Source organism: Boleophthalmus pectinirostris, unplaced genomic scaffold, assembly GCF_026225935.1.
Source record: "Boleophthalmus pectinirostris isolate CB_2022bp ecotype Guang Dong unplaced genomic scaffold, ASM2622593v1 HiC_scaffold_16, whole genome shotgun sequence".
NCBI classification, from domain to species: Eukaryota; Metazoa; Chordata; class Actinopteri; order Gobiiformes; family Gobiidae; genus Boleophthalmus; species Boleophthalmus pectinirostris.
The window spans coordinates 18,446,524-18,472,894 of record NW_026571095.1 but is presented as its reverse complement, the minus strand read 5'-3'; the positions used below and the strand labels follow the sequence as shown (position 1 = coordinate 18,472,894).

Sequence of the window (26,371 nt, the reverse complement as noted above, 5' to 3'; positions counted from 1 at the left end):
CACTCTATTTCTATCCCTGGTCAAAATCCCATTCCAACATCAATAACTTTCCTCACAGAGTAATTCCACCAGCAACGCCAAGTCAAACAAATTGGCATCTGGAGGAGTGCAAATACAACAGAGGAAATAAGAAGAGGTCCCCATCTCCAGAGCAGCATTTGTCACGACTTTTCACTTCAAAAAATGCGTGCCATATATTCATATTAGAAGAAGGCAGACGAATGCCCACTTGATATGCAGATGAGAGGGATAACTTATTCATAGATTCGAATTCAGACAAGACTTTACCAGTGCCCATTACGCGTGTCGTGACCACCTTATGTGCAGTCTTTGTCTCTCAGTAGGTGTGGATGTGCGCTCCGACTCATGAAAAGTCATTACACATGGCACCAGTGTTGACACAGAGTCAAGTGGCTTACGTCTGACCCATCTGCTCGTGCTACACACGCGCAACGCACAAACAGAAATGATACAGAAATCGTGCGTAAAAGGACCGACTCGTACTTGGGATAATCCACTGGAGACGCACCCAAACTAGAATTAATCTCGATAATAAATGCCATTCATAAAGAACTATGAGGCCTACTCAAATTTGCCGTAGCAAGACTCCAATTGTAATTGAAGTCTGAGTTTGCTTATGCATGAGAAGAGCATATGGTGAGTGGAACACACGGGGTTTAGTAGGATTATCTGGTAACCTAATGAACGTGAACTATCCAGTTGGTGCACGGATCAGGTGACTTGTGGAGCGAATTAAAAACCTGTCTTTGTGGCTGGACAAACAGAGGATTTGTGTGTGGAAAATTAATTACCGTCGCCATCGCCATGGGCCTATAAGTGAACAGCGTGCGCTTAGACATAAATAGACTCATTTTAAAAGACAGCTGCTCACTCCACGTTAAGTGAACATATGCATCCTGTCACTGAGGAAGTCTCGTCGCTGGTTAGGAAGAAGTCTTCTCCAGGCCAATGCTAAATTCATCTCATCTGTTTCTAGTCTACGTGACAACAGCTGTATCGTCATGCATATTCTGCTGTCATTAACGCAGTGAGCGGAGCGCTGCGAGGGTCTATGATTATGGTAATAACGGGGCTTGATGACTTGGCGAACACAAGTGACTGGAGGAAACGCCAAGAGATACTGAGGCGGAAACTTGACTTCTATGTATATGCTGCCATCTGCTGGTTACCTAAAACATTACACTATAGACAGTAGACCCATATTACACTATTTTTTGATTTATTATAATGTTGTGTCTTCATCACAAGCATTGTTTGTTGTGCTTTGTTTGTTTTACACATAAACCCTGCTTATTTTTTACAAGTTTTTCTCTCAGGTTGAAAACACTCCACGCCATCTTGTGATGTCATGTGGTAATACAGGAACTGGTCCAACATGCTTTTAAATTCCATACACGTTCACTAGAAGTATTTGGATGATTTCAGATGTGGGATTACACATCTCTACTGAACTAAAGGTAAAGGGTAGCTGTTAACATGAAAACTTCTGCTTCATAACGTCACAAGATGGAATAGAGCATTATGAGCTTTGGAGATGTGGACAGACTCAAACATGTGTGAATAAAACAAACAAAACTGTAGCTGCTTTGATGTGCCCCCATTGAGGACGGGGAAGGGGGATTCCTTGCCGATGTCTTGTTGATTTGAGCTACCTAGCGCTGCTGAATGTGCGCACAAATCCGTCGATTTGAGCTCCCAAGGCAGAAGTGGAGGAACAAGTAACATTGTAAAAGTGTAGTGGTTTTATTGTATGTTTTAACCAGTTAAGCATCACCCTGTGCATGTTAGATTTGTGGCAAAATACCTGCATTAGATGATTGAATAGTTTGGTTTTAATGTTTGATTTAGTAATTTTCATTACTTTTTATTTTATTGTGTAGAAAACATTGTAACTTTGTTTAGAAAGGCACTGTAGAAATAAAAAAGCACTATATTATAATAGGATATTCACACTGTAGCCTATAATATTTATTTAATGTAAAGATTTCAGTGTTTCCAGTAGTGTCTTTCTCTTATATAGAAGGAGTCTTATTTGATAGAAGCTATAGGCCTGTCACAATGAGCTACCTATACCCAAAATCATATAAATGAGTAAATAATGGTGATTCTATAGTGGGAGCATTATTCAATGGCTAAATTGGCTTGTCGATATGTGCTACCTTTAGTCCGAGTTTGTCCAAATGAACTACCTACACATATACATATAAATGAGTTGAAACTGTATATAACTAAGATATAAAGTGTGATCACCGTGTGCAAACAGCATCAAACCCGCTGTCTCTAATCCAAAGAAATGTGTTGTAAAACTGGAGAAGTTCACTTTATTGGATCTATACAACTTTATGTGGAAAAAGTATCTTATTTCAACGGGGTAGCGTGAATCGATAAACGTCACTGACAATCTAGGCTGCAGGAGCTCAGCTCGACGGGGCAGCTCATTTCAACAGAACACCGGAGATGGATTGGGGAGCGACAATCGTAGTTTTGCGAGAATTCACGTGGCGCCCCCGCAAGCGATTGATGCTCTACGCGCTGTGTGCAATGTGCTCTAGCTAATTTTGTGTAATATAGGACTTTTAAATGTACTGAAGAAGTTTTTAATTAGTAAATAAGAAGTTGTTTATGAGAGATGGCTTTCTAATTTACCAAGCCAGAATCACATACTTTGGCAAAACAGAATGTAGAAGGCATTGGCTGGTCAGGCAACTTGTAACTAAACTGTAATTAAACTAATCACTTCTTGACACTATCTTTTTATGGAGCACAGGCGCTTGAGTATTAAGTTGGCAACTAAACCTTGATCACAGCATGAGTAAAGGGCACAACAATATAATACAAAGCAACATAATGAATAATTTAAATTTAATTTTATTCAGATTTAGAGCATTTTAGAAAATATACTCATTTTCAAGCCTGTAAAATCTAAAACTATAATTTATCCACATAGTGACTTAAGTATTCTTGAGTTACTACATGGCTCAGGAAATGTGTAGAATTAATTGAGAGATTAATTCTACACATTTCCATCATCTGCATACATACACCAACAGCATACATTACAAACACACATATTAAAGTATATATATATATATTTTAAAATAAAAACATGATTGTTACCATAGAGGTTAGTGCAGATTTAGTATATACAGTTCATTAGAATACACATCGAAACTCACATAGTCACAGATTGTCAGGAAAAGACAGACTGATTTGAAAACAGTTTAGAGGGAATGTGCACAGATAATAAACAGTTTGTGAAGAGCGTTAAAACTGTGATGTGCAATTTATCATAGACACAGCTTCCAACTTACTATCCATGGGTTTCAGAATTATGAAAGATGATTGCCATGGTAATTAACAATTTTAAACAAAATATTTTGTCTGCTAAATGGTGAAAAGACTTCAAAAGGTCACATATATTAGAATGCTGAAACCCATAAACAGGCCTGAGAAATCAGTGCAAGTGCAACCAGTATAAGAAATATGAGAAAATAATGTTAAGGTCACATGCATTTTAAAACAACTAGTGTCTACGTGGTTCTAAAAAAGTCCACAGAGCCTAAAAGCTGGTCTCCCTCCAGTCCTCTCTGTTCAGCTCAAACTTTCCTCCTGTGGACTCACACCGTCATAAAGCATCACTGTGCTGGGGACTGTCATAACCTGCACAAAACACACACAATACACACATATTAGCTCAGGAGAAGCATCCATTTTGAGCTGTTCATAGAATATTGACATCTCAATAAAAAATAAAAAATAAAATAAAATCATATGTTTTAATTACATAAAAACTACTTTAATAAGTGGGTCATCAGTCAGTCAGTTAAAATAGGTCACAAAATAGCACAATTCCATTCTTCTCTTTACTTCTGAGAAACAGAATAACAGTTAGTCATCAATAAGCCTGACTGATACAGAATTCCCTAGATAGCAATATAGCCATGGGTTTCACAGGCACACAACAGCTACTGATATTATTGTTGGCAAAGACTGTTTTTTAACAATATACTATTTCTCAATCAGGTTAAGGTATAAGGATTAGGGTTAGAGTTAAGTTTAGGAACAGGTTTAGGGTAAAGTTTAGAACAAATATTATCTGTGCCCTAAGCATATTTTAGTAGCATAAATCAGACATTCTGGTTGTTTTGATAATATATGTGTTTTCAAAATAAGTAGCTTCATTTTTCCCCCATCATTAAATCTTTCTGCATCGCTCTAAATTTTTATCTTCCCAGAAAAAAAAAAAAAAAAAAAAAAAAAAGATGTATACTTTAAAGATAGCTGTCAATTATCTCTTAGAGTAAGCATTGATATGAAAAAGAAATCAGTCAAATTAAAGCAGACTTTTAGAGACTTAAATGCAGGAATGATAAGGTTCTTGTCTGGAAAGATTACTCAGACCCAGCTGCCAGCCAACCACAGCAATGGCATTTGGAAAACAGCCATCTTTAAATTATGGTTTGTGGAGGGTGCTATTTGGTAATCATGAATAAAACTATGACAAGCATGCTTTAAATACATAGGGTATGACACACTCGCAAAAAAAGTTTGCCCCAGTGAACCATATAATTAGAATTTCTTAAAAATTGTTATATCATTTCTGACAGAGGTGGAAAGTAGATACTTTATTTGGAAAAGGAAAAAATCTCAAATACACACCATTCAAGCCAACCATTATGACAACCTAACTTATACGCACTCCCCTACCAATTAACTGTGATGTGCAAAAAATTATAATAACTAATAATATACTCAGTGAGCAATAGCAATAGGGCAATAGAGCAATAGCTCTTGTATTGTATTTGACCAGAGTATTCAATCAACTACTAAAATTGTTACAGTATTTGGATTCCAAATAACTATCATACAAAACTGGTCTAAAACTAAAATAGAATATGTAATATAAACCGGTTATAAACATTATTTAATTCACATACAAAACACATTTAATATGTTTAAAGAATGCATAACATGCACAAAATAAAGTCTAGCAGTTGAAAACTGCCACATACTATAATGTTCTGTGATGAGGAGACATCATAGAGACCTGTTGTGGTCATAATGGTTCAGTGTACTTTTGAAATAATATGATTTTTACTGAAGAACATACAGTACTCTCTTCACCTCTAGTCTATTGAATCATACAGTGCACACAGGCAAAGAGAAGGATACACAGATACATACACCTGGGCCCTGGAGGGTAGTCCAGAGATCTGTTTCTGTACTGAGGGAGGCAGGGTTTTTTCACAGGGAATCTGAGATCTGAGGACCTCTGCAGATCGTAGGGTCTGTCTTGTTCTATGCCTGCACGGAAATGGCATGAGAAACAGGTATGTGGTGGTGGAGGGTGCAATTGGGTTTGAAAGGGACAGGGGATAAAGCAGGACATATACAACTAATCATGCAGCAAAACAAACTATATTAGGGATGTCAACATTATTATTGTTATTTGGTTAATTGATAGTTGTGATTAGTCACAATAAAACAATAATAATAAAAAAAAATTAAAAAAATTTTATTTCATAAAGCTGCTCATATAGAGGATTGGTAAACTAAGACAATGTGAATGAAGTTAATTTAAGGATTAGTTTGGTCAAGGTGTGATTAATCGTAAAACTACATCTTTCAATAATTGTAATGCTAATACTATATTAGTGATATTGTGACATCGCTAATATATATGGGGACACAGGGTCACATAATTCTGTGTTTTCAGCATCAATGTGCTGAAAACATTACAAACAATGGGAAACAGTCTTTGTCTCATAACAAGGCAGAATGAAGAAAAATATGTAAGGTGCTTATGTAATACGTTTATATTGTTTTAAATATTATGTGAGTAAGTAAAGATGTTTGAAAATAAATCTGTACAAATAAAGTAATGATGTAATGGAAGTAGTGCAACAGAAGTAATTCTGATAGTAGTAGTAATAGTTGTAGTAGTAGAATCATAGTAGTATTTGCAACTCTAATAAAACAAATGAAACATATAAAAAGAGACCAAATAGCATGCATATAACAGACTAAATGCATGCTTATTATAGACATAAATTAAAAGTGGTACATGCAATACCTATGTCAAATGAGTTGGACTTCCTGGTGAGATGAAATGGGATTGGGTTTCCGCTATGGCCCTCTCCTTCCTCTAATCAGTACAAAATTATATTCATAAAATTAGCATTTCATTGCTATCAGATTGTACTATTTTAAATTTGAAAGCTTGGTACTGGATTCAAAATTCAAAATGTGCCACCTTGAATGACTCCAGGGCTCACTCTCTCTGGCGCAGGGGGACTTCTGCTCTCCACTCGTTCTTCTTGTAAATAGGACAGGTTTCGGTGTTCGGGGACTGTGTCTTCGCAAGGACTCCCGGGGGAGCTTTTGGACGAGGACATTTCCGAGGAGGATTTGTCTCTTGATTGATCAAGAATGGTCTGCAGAATGAATCCAAAATGTAGTTAGGCCTTGTGGACACACTTCCCCTGGTGCTGTACTTTGTAAACTCACTTGGTTTGGAGTAATGGAATGTTGCCCCTCTGGTCCAGTGCCTCTTTGCTTTCTATCACTGTGCTCCTCTTCTAATTCAAGTCGGCCTGCCTCTTCTGTAAAAAAGTAGACTTAAACTTCATTTATTTAAAAATAAAGTCTGAGCAGGAATGGGCACTCAGAATTGTAGCCATTTCCAGCAACTATGTTAAATAGGCCACCAACCCAGTCCTCGTATTTATAGATTTGTCTCATATTTCTAGATGCAGGCACGAATTTTACATGCTGGATCTTTTGCCTCTAGCAACACCCTGAGCTCCTAAAAAGTCGATAGCCATAAAAAAAGGGCTTGTTATTAAATGTCTAGACTGAGATGAAGTAATTAAACCAGTACTTTTCCGTCCGTTTAAAGCTTGTTTTCCGTGTTCCTTTGTGTTAGTTGTTAGTCTATATCTGGGTTAGTTACTTAGTACTAAGATGCAAAAAATAAACACAAAAGTAAATTAATCTTTTCTTCATAACTGTCTGCTGTTATGTAGTCAGTTGTTCAAAGAGAGTTAAATAGTAAACTAAAGTTCAACTACTGTTTGTGGTAAGGATCATGGCCTACAGATAATAAATATTAGAGCCTGACCAATATATCGGCTGGCCGATATTATCAGCTATCGGCCGATATGCTTGCTGATAGGGGCCGATATTTCACGTGGGCATGTGATATGTCATTAAAAATCTTAGACTCTCTACATTCTGTTCATTTAATCCAATTTACAGACAGATAAATGTCCTAATATGTGGCTCCATGTCAGTATTTATCTGCAGTCATTTGTCTGTTTGTGTGTCCGTACTGTCCCTGAACACACCACAGAGTCGCGTCACTCACATGTGTTTGTTTACACGCGCAGACATAGGTCCAAACATTGAGATTATTTTCTTTTTACGGAAAATCGGCTTGAGTCTGGATTAAAAGGACATTTATTAGTGCAGACTTGTGATGTGACGAGGAGCCTGTGTGAGCGCTGAGTGTTGGAAATATGTCGACTTTGAAGCTAGTTTTGGTCATTTGTTATGGGTTAGCTGCTGTAGCTCCCGCACATAAACAGGCTGTTTTCTATTGGCCTATTGTAAATTGACTACATTGGCCGTATATTTGTTACTGGACCTGCATTGACATGTAAATGATATGTGAATGAGCGTGCACGTATTTACAGCTAAAAGGCTAATAGCACTAGTTTCTTTACTAGTAATGGGTCGGTCGCGAACGAAATGGCTCTTAGAGCCGGCTCTTTGAAGCGAACGACGGGAGCCTGATCCTTATTGGGAGCCGTGTTTTCTCTTTCTCACTTTTTTCTCTTCACGCCGTATGAGGACTCGTGGTAGTTTGACAGCGGCAGCGGCTGAAAATGAAACTTTGAGAAATTTGCATGTACATAGGATAAAAAAAAAAAAAAAAGAGCATATTTGGCTGTAGTTTAGCATAAAATAAATAAACCAGGACTAATCTTGGGCACGAGATAGAGACCAAGTCCCGACACTCAGTCCTGGTTCAGTTTTGGTTTAGTCCTGTTTTACATGTGGTCTAGATCTGTTTTAGTCCTGGTTTAGTCCTTTTTTAGTCCTGGTTTAGACCTGGTTCAGTCCTGATTCAGTCCTGCTTTAGACGTGTTTTAGACCTGCTTGCAACAAAACAATCTGAAGAGCTGCTTGGGAGCCAAAAGAACCAGCAGCTTTTAGTGAGCCGAGCCAAAAGAGCCGGTTCTCTAAAAAGAACTGGAATACCCATCACTAGTGTCTAGAATGTGATGCAAAAATACCATTAAGCCAACCTACTGTCTGTAAATATGATGTAAAGAGGCAGAATAACAATAAATGTTGCCTAAATAAACCCAATTTAAAATCCACCAGAGCCAAACCTAAGTTTTTTAAACAATTCAACATTTACAGTGAATTTTTACATCACTAAATATATCGGTGATTATATCGGCAGCTCCAACTAACATTATATCGGTTTCATATCGGCCACAGCAAAATCCATATCGGTCGGGCTCTAATAAATATAGATATTACTAATCACACAAAGGTGGATAAAGCTGTAACAGTAAAAGTATATGTTTTACCTTGCGAATTTACCTGATGGAATTTTTCCATCTTGCTTAAATATGGTTGTAAATCTAGAGGATGGGATTAAAGGGTAAGGATACTCCTATCTGCTGAATGGTGCATTACCTAAACTCTCCTGCAGGTGTCTCTGTCTCATCACAGACAGACTGGGCTTAGTGCACTGAGAAGACTCCGCTCTTGAGACATTTGCGATGCCACCACTGCTCTTCCTGTCCTCCTCCATGTCTGAATGTACATCAGTGAGAGGGACAATTCTCTCCTGTCGACCTGGCTCCATCTGCCTGTCTGCCTGCTGCAGGGGCGCCCCCATGTGGCCGTTAGTCCTGCAGTCCACAGGGGGGTCTGAGACTGTGGTGAGGGCTCGCTCCAGATCTGGGTCTGAGGGTTTGGTGTCACAGGTGCTGCTGCCGTCCGAGTCCTCGATTTCAGCCCCAATGCAGCTGTACACCATGCTGACCAGATCTGTGGACTGGACAAGGACAAACGAGGCAGAATTAATGAGCCCTTTTCATAGAAGCATATTTTTATTTATGTCTATTGGATTCAGTGTTGAAACTCTAAACCTATCACACAAATCAAACGTAGAAAACTGTCATTTGGGCAGAGCCGTTAATGAGCACAGCAAGAAATGATTGAGTGTGTAATGTCATGCTGAACGAGCAACTGTGAGCAGATTGTGTATTTCCCAGTTAAACTCCAAAATTTGAAACTAGAAACTGTATATCTTCCGTAATGAACATAAATGTGAAATAAGATGCAACATTTTGATCTTGAAAACCTCATATTATGTCTTTTTGGCACAGATTCTTTTATCTTTTCAATATATCAGCTACCTCCTAGAAAGCATGATCTGAATTTTTATATGAGACAGGTTTTTAAACCATATGCTTCTGTGACAACCCTAACCATTTATAAGGATTTGGGACCAGCTTAAAAATGCCCATTACCGACTCCTGCTGTCAGTCTTCTTCCAGTGGACAGGTGTGGTGATTACCTTTTATTATTCTTTACTTTGTTAGAATAAGTTCATGTATAAAAGCAGTACCTGTCTTTGTATGAGGCACGGAGGGCTGGCTGGTCTTATCCCATGTGCAGATATGCCCTGTGTGGGCCGGGGAGACGGCATGGTCCCATTTTCTCCTGGAAATGCACCCTCCACCCGCCCCATGTCCTTAGGGTGCTGGATCATGGAGTAAACATTCTCACAGACACCACTGATGAGACAGACACAAAACGTCACATTACTATATCAAGTGAAGAAAATAATCTGTTACTTCAATATAACTTAAATAAAAGCAAAACAGCAAGAAAACATGTTTATGTCTTTAACAAAATGTACTTTATTAATTTGAGAATGCAGGCCATTATTATAAAAAAAAAAAAAAAACTATGGCTTTGTATGGATTGGGTGTGAGAGTGAGTCATAGCTGTTTTAACACAGCAACTGGTGCAGCACATTGCATCATTTAACCTTGTCATAATTTTATATTGAACACACCTTCACTGTTGAGTTTGTGTGAATCCCCAGAAAGTTAAAAATAAAGATACTTAGATATTCTTTCTTAATAATTTTCACAGTTTGGTGGTTATGTAACAGCTGTTTTGAAGGCCAACACATTTTCTCTTATTGAAATATTTATTAAGATTTAAAGAGGCATTAATTCCCAGTGCTGGATAAATTTAATAGCTGCCTCACTCTAAGTCCACTTGATGCACTGACAGCTTCTTCTCCCTCCACTGGCTCTAGCTGCTGTTCTGCATGCTTACTCTGAGTCCTGATTAGAGATGGTGGAGTTGCGATTCTTGCGAAAGCCTGAAAAAATGGACAAGACGCTGCGGCGCTTTTTCCTCCTCAGTGACTGCGAGTGATGAAGGTCTGACAGCTGACTACAAGAGAGAGCAGAAAGATGAGGAGTTTTCTACTTAACAGGAAAGACTAAAGAGAAAGAGAGAAATTATGGAAATGCCAGATCTAAAGACTAAAGACAGAGGGAAAGAAATGATGGAAATGCCATATCTGAAGATTAAAGACAGAGAGAGAAATGATTGAAATGCCAAATCTACAACCACCCAAAATTGTGTAGAGAAAAGCATTGAATTATTCGGAGTGGCATTTTTGTTAAAAGGATGAACAACACATGACATTAGAACTACAGACAGTCAGATGAGGTAATGTTTGATCTCTAGATGGATTTGTTAGAAACAAGTTTATGGATTTGGGGGAATTTGGCAAAATTCATGTTTAGAGTTTTGAGTCCAAATTTCTGTTGTTTCTGGAATCTTCATTGTCAGTATAAATGTGCTGCACCTGTCTGTATTTATTGCAGGCTTTTATTAGTCTTGTTTACATAATGGATTAGGAAGATAGGTGTTGCCAGTAAATTGGTGGCAACAAGGGTTTAATCGAGACATACTTGTCTAGCTATGATTTATTATGTACTAATAGACATTCAGACATGGAAGGAAGGACAGGAGTTAACCGTGTCGGGAGTATAGTGAGCTCATCCCCGGCAAACTCCTTGTCTCTTCTGCATGTACGAAATGCTGAGCGTCCTTATGCTACTCCTTCAGACGCAATATGCAACTCCCACCAGGCCTTCTCTGAGTGTCTAGTCGCTCTGATAGTAATACACGAACGAAGTGAAAGTCAGACACAAGTCACGTAGTGATATCACATCGCTGGCTCAACGAGAAGAAAGTGTTTGAAAGGCAGACATAAACGGTTATTATCAGTTTTAAATGCACTGGCTATAGGGCATCGTGTCACCGTATTCTGATTGCAGCTAGTGATCTTGTTAAGACCGAATCAATAATGGTCCTTACGCCATTGTGTCAATACTTTTCGTAGACAATCACTCGTACGTCCCTATCGCTCATCTTAGCATGCCCTACCAACTGAGTTTGTAGGGCGATTATATAAGAGAGAGCTTTAATACAAGTACGAAAACAAATCTCCTATCAGTCAACATCGCAAAGCGGATTGACAAAGATCATAGTACGGGTTGGCGCCTTGTTCATCCTTAGGACAGTCTCTGGGCATGATTAAACATTTGGTATGTTTACACAACATCATCATGCAGTACTCTGTGCCTTAAGATAAGGTTAAGACTATTTTAGAAAAGTGGCCACATAGGCAATAGAAATAACTCAAGATAATTTTAACAAGTTCTACAAGTTAAAGTGGGAAGATTTTGAGCAACTCAGCTCAACCGGATTAGTAATTGACCAAGATACACGTTTCTTGTGCCTAGCAGATTTGAAGAGGAAGGTCAACAGCTGAGTGCTCCGTATTATCTGAAATCATAAATCTGCTATTTGAAATCGATGCACTTTAGTCACAAAATGGCTATAATGTATAGGAGGCGTTGGATCTCCTTAGAGATCTTTAAACTTGCAGCATAGGTTGTATTCTAACGGTTACGTGAATTGAAGGTTAATATTTTAGGTTGGAAGGTTAAAATCATCAGGTCTACAAAACAGGTCAGTTATGCGCAGTGTAGGTTCTGCTCTGCGTTTTGGATAAATGCCTGGTTGTTCTGTAGAAGGGGAGCGTGGCCTGCGTTGAAGGTGCATATGGACTGTATATAGGGAGTGTATTCTCCCGTTGTGTGGGGGATGAGGGAGAATATGTTAGTCTAAATTGGGTTTATTTAGGCAACATTTATTGATGTATTATACTTCCAGTGATGCAGAGTTGGGGACAGGGCAGCTCATGCATTTGGGAGGCGCATGGTGCAGAATATGGGATAGCAACGACTGAGCGTAGGAACTGGGTTCTGGCATTCTACCTAAACTCTAGACGGGAGAAATATGGTAGTTAGGACCTATTGCATTATCTGCTTTATTAGACATTGTAAAGATTTTGCTAGAACTTGAGAATGACTACTAGATGTGTTTGGGTACTCAGTGGTGAACCAGTACATTCCTTAATATTTTCCTCACTTAAGAGTGGACAACTGCATTACGTTTATAGGAGTGCCTTCTGTGCACATCTTAAGACTGCCTCATTACTGGGACTTTTCTTTTATTATTAGTTGGCATTACCAATAATAGGACACCTTCTTCAGGAATTTAGGTTTTGTTATGAATAGCAAAGCAGTAACCATACCATAGGTTTCAATTCTACGTACGTACCATGGTAGCAAGCGACTGGAATCGAATCATCTTTAGGCTAGTGTCACTTGAACCTAGGCGTTTCTTTGATAAGCTTCATGGTATCCTAAGAGCCAATAATGGACATAAAATAGTAAAAAATAGCAGTAAAATCTGCAATAAAATGTAACAGGCGAACGCTACTGCTTACAACCCTGGGACAGTGTTCCTTGAGAAACCATAAAGATAGCGTTATTATAATACTAGAGCACATAATAAATCATAAAGCTAATTCGCATTATCCCAGGACAATCTCAGAATACAATGATGAGTCAATTTGAGAATCTGCCACAGAAAAGTTTTAATATGTCTAATACCTTATTCGTGCCCACAGTTGTGTACTGTTACTCCATGTTCACCTAGGATCTGATCTTTCGCGACAATTAACCTCACCTCTCGGGAGACCGATCCAAGTGACCTCTAGCACTCGTATATCCTTTGGACTTTGCCTTTGAATTTGAGTGGCGCTCTCCTGTCCCTGCATCGTCCCACGCTTGACTTGTGACACCTGCCGTAGCTAAGTATAATACACACAAGAGTGGTGACATGAGGATTACCAACCTTCAACACACTCAAAGAGAAGTGCCCTTGTACCGACTGTTCAAACTGCCAGTCAGCTATGAAGCATAGCTCCTGGCGCACTTCCTCATTGCTTTGTGCAGTTGCATGATGATCTAATAATGAAGTGAAAGATATCACACGAAAGACAATCACTCGGACCTTCGCTAAATACCAAAGCACGTGGCTTGAGGACTCGATGATCACGAGACAAACTTTCAGTCCTCGCTGCTACATTCAAAGAGCCGTGCCTAGAGCACTCAGAGAAGACGTATACGATATCACGAACCACTAGATGTGGCTAGGTGAGGTGGAGAGAATACAAACAATGAGTAGTAGGGAAGGCTAGCTGTACGCCATAAATTAAATCGCTGAGTGTCATATGGTTCTCTAGTATCTTAGGTTCATGTACTGTTGTTGTCAGCGAACCAGAACATAAAAAATTATCAGTCTGACGTTCTTAAACTAGAAGCACTTCTAGCAACAGTGCTAGTATGTCTAAAGTGTTTCATTAAGGAAGTGCACGAAGCATATTGTGAGTAGGTCTTTAACGTACAGATATTACAGTAGACTGCAATGCATTGGTCAAAGAGATAAATTCGAACTACAGTAAGCTAAAATACTACCGTAGAATTGTCCATAGCTCTATTATTGTTGTTGTTAATAAAGCATAATATAAGGAAGTAATTACACAACAATAGAAACAGGACCTTCTGTTTTGAAGATACAATAGTGCAGGTGGGTAAGCTTTACAAAGCAGTTACTACGAAATCAGTATCCTGAAGCATTGCTGAGAGGCAGCTGAAAGCAGCCTGCAGCTGGTAGGATGAAAGTATATAATTTTCAATTGTTCCCAAATAGTATCAGTATAGGGTTTCTTAACAGCTAATTGTGAAATGTTACGCTTTTCTGCTATATTTCATCTTAAGGTATTTTTCATAAAGAAGTTTAATTATCTAAAACTTATGTTGACCTTTCTTTTACTTTTTCAAATCTAAAATCTATGGCTTACTTTCGGTCTTCCAGTATGTTTCAAGCGCAAGGTTCATGCCACTTAAATAATTGGTTCCTTATCCACAGGGATTTCTTGATTAGTTGTCCTGCATTATGAATAAAAGATTAAGATTACTCTATCTCATTAGTTAGATATATGTGGGAAAGATATCATCGCATAGTATAGGATTTCTAGCGGCGTAGAGTTAATATTAGCATTCACATTGTGTGTGTTGTTATACTAGCCTGACCCTTACTGATATAGAAAGGCATTGGCGATTTCATAAAGGACATAGGTATTAACGGAAGCTAAGCACAAAGAGCGATTCTCTATAGTTGAATGCTGCGAGTATATTAATCTGGACAGAGTGGAGCTCTTAGCAAGAATCTAAGTATAGCCACTAGTTAACTAGTAGTTTATGGTCAGTAATTCAGTGGAATGTACGCTAATTACAGGACAGCTTCACCTCCACATGAAATGGAGCAAGATGATAAGAAAAAAAAGCTTTATAGTATAGTACTAGTAGTTGTCTGTAATTAGTTCAAAGAGCTTCCTTGAATGCATAGTTACTGTATTCAAGTACTACGTCCAGGGGCTTTGGTCTAGATGTCGGCTCAAGCCTGCTAGCTCATTAGCATCAGGTGCGTATGTGCGGCGAATGGGGAGGCAGCGGCCTAGGTACATGGACACATGCTGATATCGAGCCATGGACTACGCAGTACTGGAATAATATGGGGGGGACTGAGCTTTGCTGCTGCTTCAGCAGCTAGATGCATCATAGTGAGGTCAACTACGCGCTCATTAAAGTATCTACTACGTGATCACGCAGCACCAATTGTCGATTACTCCTTATGACCGAATCACCACATCACAGTAGTACTTGGAAACATACCAAGTAACTGTAAAAGTCCACTGCTACTTGTGTATATTATCTAACAATATTAGGTTAAATCAATCATTGTACATACAGCTAAACTATCAAGCATCAGGTCCATTGTGTTTTATTCGAGAGAATAGTGTTATTTTTTATTACATTATGTTAGTAAGCTCACAGTGCATCTATTATGTATGTGCATCTTTTAAGAATATCTATAAAGAGTAATACAAAATACACAGATACCTATGATATAATGATCTCAAGTTAACAGAAGCGTGGATACGCGCTAGACTGGACACGAGGATGAAAGCTTAAAAGTTGCTAGGTGAAACATTAACTTATTACATGCAGATGGACTTTGGTAGCTGCTTATTGGCTATTGGGTCTATTCTTGTTAAGCAAATGTATCTATTCCTGTCTCCTAGTAACCTCCTTTTGTTTTTGGATTATGCTATAACTAGTGTTATACCCATTAAATGTTCAGTATTGTTGTTACTGCTAAATTGTATTTTAATATGTTGTTACAGCAATAACACTTGCTGGTTGAATGATTCCTATTATTTTTTTTTTTAATTAATGAATCTGTGATCAATATATAATATATCGTATGATAGTTAGAGATAGAACTCTTATGCCTGCAGTTACTTGGTCTGCATGCCCTTTTGGGTCTCAGTTCTCCTGCTAGTTTGGTGATCCAGTCTCTGTCTGGCCGGGCGCATTCCACAACAGGACATGTGCAGTTTCCATCACACAAAAGTTGAGGGGTTACGACTGATGGACGGAGAGAGCAGAGAACTTAGGCAGGGATTGCACATCTCATACGAAGAATGATGTCAACTTGTTATATCAATTTACTTACTATTGACTGAAGCAGAGGAAAGGAGGATTGTGAGGCATTGATGAACTCAATGATCTCACCTTGTCTTCTGCAGAGAAGATTGGTGAAGGCTCGCACTTTCAGGATTTGTTCGTAGGTGCCACTGAGGTCTGGCTTGACTGTGGCTACCAGGTCAAAAGGCGGGCTCTTGACGGACCACACAGAGAGGGCCAACTAGTCTTGCTGTCCATTCCCCGCGAGCCTCAGTCGCTCCATTCACCCAATTGATCAAACACTCAAGCTAAGGTGTTTTCAAATAACACAGTAGTTTAACAACACAAACCACAATCCACGTACAAACTTAAGGCGCAGGGGCGGCTAACACTAGTGCTTCTGTTGTTTCCACCAGCGGATAGGCCTTAGAGCTTAGCACGATCAGGTCTTTCTGATCTCGGTGAGTCTTCAAGAGCCTGTTTCTTGTTGAGGGTCAGTCAAAAGCAAAATCCTCTTCGGATGTTCCTGGGTCCAAGCTCCCGGGAGTCCGCTCTGGTAGAAAGCGAAGTTTAGGGCTTAGTTTCTTGCTTGAATCTATAATTCCGAATACCTGGTACCTAGCATTTAATACATAAGAGAGGGCGAGTCCCACAGCAGCTGGTGGATCGTGCCTGCAACAAAATAGAAGGTCATATACACCAGCAATAATGCGCAAAGACAAGACAGAGTAGCTGAGGAATGGGACACGGTGTTTTAAAGATGTTGTGGAGGAGGCATGCGGAGTACATGGGCCTATTTGCTATATGGTGGCACGTATTATGAAATAGTATTATATAATAGAGAGAATCAATGCCTGACAGATACAAAATGGAGCCGTTGGTCTCTTTAATATGATGTTAGATGGTATGCTCAGCATGGTGGGAGCACTACTCAATTCTGAATCTGAGTGCTAATGAGAAATGAGGTTTTTGTGATTTGATCTTTTCTATATCATGAAATTATTAGTAAATGTCATTTAAATCAGTGGGTTTTAGTACTTTACGTGCTGCTATCATCACAAAATGGGATACGAAGTGTGTAGCCGAGAGCTAAGTTTTTGGCTCATAAAGGGCGCGAGCCCATAAGGCGGACCCAAATCCATTTCATCTCACCAGAGAAAGTCCAACTCATTGATAGAGTTTTATGCATTGTACATTCTTTTATTTCATGTCTATAATAAGATATATTTAGGATTATATATTATGGATGCTAAATATTGTTTTCAATTATGGTTTTATATATAGGAGTTAGAATACTACTAATTCTCTTATACAACATTACATATAATAGATATATATAGTAGATCTGCACTATATCCATAATATACTGGTTTTTATTTGTCAGATTTCATTTTCAAACATCATAATTGGTGGCTCAAATAGTAATAATTTAAAATTACATCAAGCACTTATCCTTTCTTCTATCTTCATACTGCTATGTTATGGACAAAGATAGATATTTCCATTGTTTGTGTTTTTAGCACATTGAAAAAGAATAACACAGATAATAACAGATAACCATATATATTAAGATAAAATCCACTAAATATAGTATATATAGCATTACATTATTATATATATATCACACCTACACTAATCTATATATATATGGGTTTAGATATATAATCTGCATATTATGGCAGCTAATACTCAAACACACTTTTTTAAAATATGGATAAATAGAAAAACACACTCATTCTACCATATAATAATGTGACATATAAGTTATATATTAAGATATAGAGATATACGTCTACTGTTACTCTTTATTCCATATGTCCCTAAGAAAAACCAACAAAACACAAACAAACACTCTGTTTTCTCATGCCATTTCCGTGGCGTAGAACAATAATGAGCTAGAAACGCTTGCATATCAGGTAGGAACAGATTCTGACTACAAGGGCACAGGGGTGTATGTATCTCAGCTGTATTTCTTTTGCAATGTGTTTGCACATGTATGATTCAATAGACCTAAGAAGAGTAAGATACTGTAAGATATATAATACTCATTTATTAACAAGTAAACCCTGCTTTGCCACACAGGTTTCCTCACTAATGACAAACATTATAGTTATGGTGGCAGTTTTAACTGCCTAGACTTTTATTTTTGTGCATGTAATACATTATATTATTAAATGTGTTAGATATATGAAATTAAAAGTTTAACCGGTTTATATTTAATATTTTCTATTATATAAAGAAACGTTTGTATGATATTCATCATAGAACAAATTAAATAAGTTAGATTAATAAAATTGTGCGATAATATATCCCACTGTGTCGAATCTCTCTAAACTAAATAACAAGTAGCTTAAATTTTAGACATCTAATAATTGTATATTATCATAGACACTACATCGTGATTTTTTAAAGTGCATAATTTTTAAATATAATTATATTTTCTATCGTGCGATCACATTTATTGAGTAGGGATCAGAAGTTGCGTATAAGCATAGGTTGTCATAATGGTTTGGCTGAATGGGTGGTGTTATTCTGTAGAGTTTTTCCTATTTTTGTCACCCAATAAAGGTATCATATACATTTCTCGACCAAGTGCTTAGGGTCAAGAATGAATATAATAATTTTAAGCAACACCTTTCCATAATATTATAATGTAGTTAACTCAGGGTCCTGTGAAGCCTTTGCCTTTAGGACGAGTGGCCTAGGAGTATTAACTCGCTACTAAACTCGCCCTATTTAAGCATGAAACATTTAACTGTTCATAAAGTTGACTTCACTTTAAATCTCATAGATAACCATAGCTGCACTTCCTGCATCATACACAATCATTGATAAGCTCTCTCTAAAGATGGATCTTGATTATTTTCTCACAAATGCCATTTGCTTGTGGTTGTGGCGTCTGGTATTCAGTCCTCTGCGTGATAATATATACACTGAGGCTGAGAAATACATGTGCTTAACTCGCCGCAAAGAAACCAAAGAATGTTGTATCATCATTTCACAGAAGCTTGCTATTTAATTGTTGCTATATACGTCTGCTTAATTTGACTTCGTGGTCTAATTTCATATTTGTGGCATTATCAATCTTAATTGGCTTACTCTGAAGATGATCATATTGACAGCTCATCGAATAGTCTTCCAAGAATAAATAAAAGCAGCTGGGACAACATTGGGAGTTTTGACAAGTTCATTTGTAATTTATACTGGGCAGAAGAGTTACTGATATTAAAGTTGCTCACGTGATGATTGCAGAAGATTTTATGATGGGGGTGCAAAACACGAGAAGTCTCACTCAAGTTTATAATATGGAAAAACTTTTATCCATTATACCTATCGTTTAGCATGTAATCTAAAAAACGCTAGACCAGTCAAATGTCCATCGGACATTGTTTTTTTAATGAATACACCACATAATGCTTAGCAGACCACAAGAAATATAATTTATTGCATTTTGTTCTAAATGCTGTTAGTAGCCAATTAGGAACCTGTATTCTCTTAAATTTACTCATACACATAGTCTAACTCCTAATTCCCCTCATTAGAGTCTAAACTGTATATTGGAGTAATAGAGTTTATAACATTGTTTGGCTAAGAAAAACAGTCTTTGCCCAACACACTAAAATCAGATAGAACTCTTGGGTTTCGTTTGTTGCACTGTGTGTATGTATGCGTCTCGAGATTTGCTTTATTAATTTTCGCCTCATCACTGGTATAGGTGTAATTTCTAGTACTCAGTTGGAAACGCACTATAATTTAGAATTTATCATAACATCTGTAATTAACCACTTATACTGTTATCATCAAGATAAGTTATTAAGTCAAAGAGAAACAGGATATTGTGGCTGATCTGACAGTGTAGCTGTAACACAGTCACTAAATTTACTACTGATGCATGGAGCTGATACGCCACTCATAATTAAACCGCACTAGTCTATATTTTATGTAAATAAACATATGTGACCAGCAACTATTTTCTGTGAGACAAATGCGCTCAATTTTCAGTTTAATTGGATAATGTTACAATACTACTCTTAATAGAAGTACTGAAAACTCCTCATAATAATTCTATAGTATGTGACTGATCAAGAACTGATCTTAAAAGTAATTGACAATGTTGTCGTATAGTTGACACCTCCTTGTAGTAAGGCATAACATACTATTCATGTGTACTATTTGTTAGTCGCATGACCGCACTACATTTATATTGGTTGGCCCAGATAGAAATATAGTAATGAGAAGAATAGAACAAGGAATCGACTAAAGACTCTAAGTGGCATGAATGCCACAATGTTATGAACATGGAGTCCAGAACTGCTAGCCCTTCTAACGCGCAGGTGAGATTGGTTGTCTATATGTGTAGGCTTGAACAGAGGAGCGATTCTTGTTAGAGACATGTTGCTGAGATGAGCATATCAGGCTTATATTTTAACAGTGTCGTCTGCTAGACTTTTTTGAAGGAACTAGCTGGTGTAAATTATGTACTAGTTGTAATGTGTCAAATAGACTCGCGATGTGACCTCAGATCAATATATTTATAATTGCTACTATATATTTTCAAGAGAATTAATTTCTGTTAATACATGGATCGGTTGTGGGCACCTATCCTATAGATGACCAACAAATGTATTTACATTCAGTGCTCTACTAGTGCTGTGGAATTCGTTTTTGTGTTTGAGTTCATTGTTTGTTTCCTAATATAACTCAGAGTGACTTCGTATTCCAATAAGAAGACACTTGTATTTTTCTTCTCATGTCCTATTGGTGTGGTCAGGACAACAATTTTGTATAAGTACTTAAGGTAGATCTATAAGGTTCATAAGTTCACCATATAGCGAGAACAAAATAAATCATAGGTCTCATAGTACTCCTTGGCACATCTACTTCCTAGTAGCCTGTGACATGAGAAGTTACGATGATGACAGCATAAATGACTTCTCAATTACTTGTATCAATGGCACACGTAGATGATTTGTACATACTTGATACAAAGCTATTTGTCAACGATACTTTTCACTATGTATAGGTTTGTAACATAATATTTCAAATTACACGGTTAATAATACATTGTTCTTTCACTTGATTCATACGAAACTTAAGGTGGAATTCACTCTCTCTCAGACTTGGATCTTTCACATATCAGTCCCTTCCTTCCCTGACAATTAAGTGGACTAATGTGGTTTCATGTGTTCTAATGAATCTGATATGTTACTAAACCTGCACTACTCTATGGTAATACGAATGGTGTGTTTTTAAATTTAATAAAACGTATATATTTTATTATATATTTTTATGGACTACCTCAGTGAAAATATGAATTAGACCCGTCTCCCCCCCGGGTATTATTGTTTATTGTCCTGTCCCCTTCTCGCGTAAAGTAATAGTCAACTTGCGATCGCACAAAGGCTTTTGTGGTTATTTGTATGTCCAAAGATTTTTTCTCTCTCGGGAAGTTAGCACTCGTCGGTCAGCTGCACATATGAGAGCAATATGTCCTGACGTGCTTCAGTAGGTGAAAGTTAGTATGCTTCAAGATATGACTTAAGTCAGATAGGTCAGTGGATACTAGCAGGGTATGAATAGTTACTAATAAATATCATGACTTACTCCTACAAGAGCGTGAAGAAAGTATAGAGAGATGAGTAGGATGAGGATCTGGATTTACGATGCGATTAATTTATGAACAATACAGCATGTGGTAAATAGAGATATAGTTCATGAGATTGTTGCCTGTCTAAATTCTGTATTAATATGATACATTGTCAACAACATATCTCGTCTCAGACCGCACTTTAACATGTCATGCTTTTTTGTGTGTTATCTGACGCAGAAGATGCTTAGATTGCTCACCACTCATTACTCCTTAGTATCTTAACTCAAATTGGAACTCTGTAGCATAGCACTCAGAAGTATAGTTGTCCAAGATGATTAGTTAATTACAGTTTAAGTTACTAAGATATGGCACTGTGTACACAGTGCGCATCAGGTGCCTTCTACATTCTGTTCATATGATCGAAAATGTTAGTGAATTGATGTACAACTCATTGCATCACGTCACAATGTGTAGAAGACAGGATCAGGAATGTCCTTTTATGGGCGTCTGGTGAATTGATATGTGTACATAAAGACCTTCAAAGCTACGTTTTGGGTGTGTGTGTCTTACTGCTCCATCGCTCTTGCAACGTCCTGGAAACCGGTCGCTGTGGTGTTGTTGCGATCCCACATCACGCTCCTGAGAGGGATCAAACCAAAGATAAAAGATAAGAAAGAAAAATAGACACAGAACTGATGCTTTTGAGACATCCCAACACTACCACGAAAGCAGAGATAGTATTTTCTTTTCTACATGGCATTCCCCAGATATCGACTGTAACTTTTACCAACATGACAAGGGAATTTTACATTTGTTTAAAAAGTGTATTTGTCTATTTCCTTCTTCCTCATTGTCAAAACAGTGCAACTTCAATCTAGTTGTTGAAATGAACTTCCCTGTGATAAAATCTGAAGCATCTGGAATATATGGCCATATGGGGGAGAGGTTTGAGTTTACCTTATATCAACCTTGATCAATCCATTACTTCCAGTAGCATAGCAGATATAATAATGTATTATGTTTAATACTTCTGTAATTACTGGACATATCCAAATGAAAAAAAAATTACAAGTTTTACAGCTGTGAAATGTTTTTGTTTGTTTGTTTTTAACAGATGTTTCCAAAAAGTACTTGTATTTCTCTTTCTTGCCTTATTGGTGTCAGCTGAAAAGACTTTAAGCAAAAATTTCCCACAGAGAAATATAGGTGCCTGACCTCCATCTATTTAGAGCTTGTGCTGAGAAGTACATGCAACATAAAATCACTTAACCAATCACTGTACACTGAGATATGTGCACTACACAGAATTTCAAATAGTTCACTTGTCATTGAACATAATCCAAAATTTATATTTTTTTCCTTGATTCATACAACTAAGGCGGAATTTCCTCAGTTCCTGGCATGATATTAAAGGTGTACTATGTGATTTTTCTGGTGAAGGGTTACTCACATGTCTCCATGAAGTTATTGCTTTGCTTTGAATGTTCTATAGTATGGCATTACCTGTGTTACATTCATTCAGTTACAGGGTTTTTTTGTTAAAAATGCCTTAGAATCATGCATTCTTACGCTATGAGCAGGGTCACCACTTCTCCACAGACCGGCCTTGCACCTTGGATAAGTGGATGTTCCACAGCAGGGAGGCAAAGCAATAACATCTTCATGGAGATCAGAAGGTGGCTGACCCTCCACCAAAAAAGTTTAATAGTTCACCTTTAAGCATAAACTGTATATATAAATGGGCACAGCTAACACGCTAGCTGCTGCTTTTCAAATAGGAAGTTTGTATGCGGGCACTTCCAGCTCCTAGTGATCCTGTCTCCCATTGACCTTCACTGGAATATTGTCGCCCCTCTTTGTAACTGCAGCTGTGAACCCTGTCATTTTGGTCTTAAAATGTTCATATTAGCCCACTTTACATGATCTTGATGGGTTTATTTTGCTATTTTGTCCATAAAAAAATAATGCTATTCCCAATATGGGGCCTAGCTCCAGATTAGTTCCTGTAACTGCCAGCATCTTAAGCCTCATTTGAGTGGAGATATGCAAACTTATCAATAAATGTATATTTGATTAAAATGAAACTATTTCAATTACTAATATTTTTGAGTTTCTTTAGAGTTTATGTTTTATGTTGAAGTTATGTAAAATAAAATAGTGATAATGAAAATCAGCATGTGTTAGCCAATAGCTGCAAACTGAGAGATAAAACTTCAAACCCACACAAACTTAGCTGCAAAGAGTTCGACCATATCCCCAAATTAGGGATGCATGGACCCGAGCCATAAAACTAATGAGCTCCAGCGACTTCAGAGCAGCCTCTTCCCACACTCGTCTGTCTAACTGCTGTTTCTAATATGTCACTCTTTCCTTTTATCCATCCTCACCTCCATCATACCTCTGCCCTAGATCTTCCTCCAGCAAACCCCAAATCACACACCCCAGGAGGTCTTCTCTGTCCATCCCATCCAACTTTCCTCTATCGTTCCTCAGATCCAGCAGTGTTACTCCTACACACGGATATAGTGTTCCTGCTTGTGCGTCCTTGTATGATTTATCACTCCTTTTATCAACTCACTGAACTTTAAAGGCCCACTATTTTACAGATTTTCTAATGCATGTCTTTGGAAAAGAAGAACCTCTTTACATTTGGAGAAGTAAAAGAGTCTGTACTTGACTTTTATTTCTTATATTTCAGGAAAAAAAAACTTTCACTCTATGGGTTTCAGAGCGATGAAAAATGAACATTGCTACCATAGCAATTAACAATTCCCCTCTAAAACTATATCATTGGAATGGAGATGTTTCAAAAAGTCTCCGATATGAAGACGTTAAAAGCCATGAATAGTAAAAGCAGCTATTTGTGAAAAAAGACTGAATGATATGAAGTATATATTTTAAAAGGCATTTTCTTGGTTGAGAACCCTGAAGAATGAACTGGCAGGAACAGACAACTTTAACAACTCAAACATCAGCCTGTGACAACAGCAGTTTTTTTTTTCCTTCATAGTTCTACTTTCACTTACTACTACTATCTTTAGTTTTGCAGCTCTGCAATTAAAGGTGCATTCTGTAACATTTTGCATTTGGAGTGACCATCACATGCTTTTCTTCATGGAGATGTTATTGCTTCACAGTATGGCATTAAACCTAGAGCTGTTAATGTACGGAATATTCCAGGCAGAGCAACAAACCCCCCAACCAAAAAGTTACATAGTGCAGCTTTAATCTCCAGCTCCAAATAAAACCCAGTTCCTGTCAAATCTTCCTTCTATTTTTTTTTTTCTTTGTAGTTTTACGCAAGGGAAGACACACGTGAAAAGAGCATTCTGGTAATAACATGACAGAGGGTTCTTAGGTTTATTTAGGTGGTATATTATACTTGTTGCTAATAGGGGTTAAGTACTTATATAACCTCTGCACCACTGAGATTACCTTTCTTCTATACACAAATCATTCAAACAAAACAAATACATGTAGAGAAACATTACTTTAATTGTCAGTAAATGGCCTTTCCATTACTAAACCTACCTGAGTGTGGTGTTGATCTGCAGAGCCTTGCTGAGCATTTTGGCGCCTGCATCCTCCAGACCGTTCCCACTCAGATCCACCTTTCTGAGGCAGGCGTTAGAGCCCAGGGCATTGACCAGCACAGTGCCCCTCTGACGCAACCTTGAGTCAGCCAGCGAGAGGGACTGAAGAGCCTGAAGAACGGACAGATAAAAGAGATGTTTTTGGATAACCTAAAGAATATGCTACAATATAGAAAATATTATTTTTATTTTAGAAAGACAAAAAATAAATCACATATTTTCTTATATGGGACATAACTGATGTAATGTGATACTGTAGTGTTTGTTAAGTGGAAAGTTTTGATTCCCACATTTCAGATTGTAGAGAGTATAGACGATTAAAATAGATTGCAGAATAAAATTAATAGTTTTATGATTACCCATTTTTTGTAATTGATTGGAGAAAAAAAAAGGAATATTCAAAAGTAACAGCCTCGATAAAATATAGTGCAGTTTAGGTGTATCTTTCTATCTTGTTCCGTAAACTACTACTAAGCATAAATTTGCATGTTAATTTCAACTGATTCCTTTCCAGGTGCAACTCTCTTCATTTCTGCGGGTTTGGGTCAAGCTAACGAGTGCACTGGGTTGTATCTTCTTGTAACTACATTTTGAAAATCAATACATGAATTTGAAAGTACCATTTTAAATATTCACCAACTTCGTCTGCGTCGACCAACTGCATAGTAATCGATGGCTCATCTGCACCCCTGATTTGTTTTCTCTGTTTCCTCCTTCCTGAACCAAAAAACTTCCAGACAAGTGCAGAAACTAAACTAAAAACTGTGTCTTCTTGCAGTGGGACTCATTAGAAGCTGAGAGTGTGTGTGTAATAATATAATAATATCCAGGTGAAAAGACGATGATTGGAGACAGAAAAACAGGAAGAAGTTGTTAAAAATTCAACTCAGAGGTATAGAGTCTTGGCGCATGAAATTGTATGCTTTTTATACAGAGCAGAGAAACTATAGCTAATCATAGGAAGAAATCACAGAAATGAAACTGCAGTCATGGCTCTGTGAATCAAAATGCAAATATAGTAAGGGCATATTAAAAATGGTGAATCTTATTAAGACTGCTGGAGATTTCACTATGATGTCTGCAGTGCTTGACTTATATGTTTTATTAGCAGACCAGTACTGAACCAAAGCTCAGTGATACTGCACATTATATTCTCACTGTAGTGAGGAATG

General features: G+C 37.6%; 1 protein-coding gene across 1 annotated transcript in view; it reads right to left on the bottom strand.

Moving 5' to 3' along the window:
- Nucleotides 1-3,088: 3,088 nt before the first annotated feature.
- The window catches only part of LOC110170369 (capping protein, Arp2/3 and myosin-I linker protein 3-like), a 68,869-nt gene continuing 45,586 nt past the window's right edge, over nt 3,089-26,371 (bottom strand). Inside the window, exons 21-36 of the mRNA XM_055151956.1 lie at nt 25,138-25,310; nt 22,177-22,245; nt 16,628-16,688; nt 16,125-16,230; nt 15,852-15,977; nt 13,372-13,451; nt 13,171-13,294; nt 11,625-11,715; nt 10,393-10,512; nt 9,671-9,839; nt 8,731-9,094; nt 6,529-6,623; nt 6,275-6,455; nt 6,095-6,166; nt 5,206-5,325; nt 3,089-3,681 (exon numbers count right to left, since the gene is read on the bottom strand). Of these exons, the coding sequence (XP_055007931.1) occupies nt 3,647-3,681; nt 5,206-5,325; nt 6,095-6,166; nt 6,275-6,455; nt 6,529-6,623; nt 8,731-9,094; nt 9,671-9,839; nt 10,393-10,512; nt 11,625-11,715; nt 13,171-13,294; nt 13,372-13,451; nt 15,852-15,977; nt 16,125-16,230; nt 16,628-16,688; nt 22,177-22,245; nt 25,138-25,310 (1,986 nt within the window). The 3' untranslated portion in view covers nt 3,089-3,646. The remainder of the gene's footprint in view (nt 3,682-5,205; nt 5,326-6,094; nt 6,167-6,274; nt 6,456-6,528; nt 6,624-8,730; nt 9,095-9,670; nt 9,840-10,392; nt 10,513-11,624; nt 11,716-13,170; nt 13,295-13,371; nt 13,452-15,851; nt 15,978-16,124; nt 16,231-16,627; nt 16,689-22,176; nt 22,246-25,137; nt 25,311-26,371) is intronic.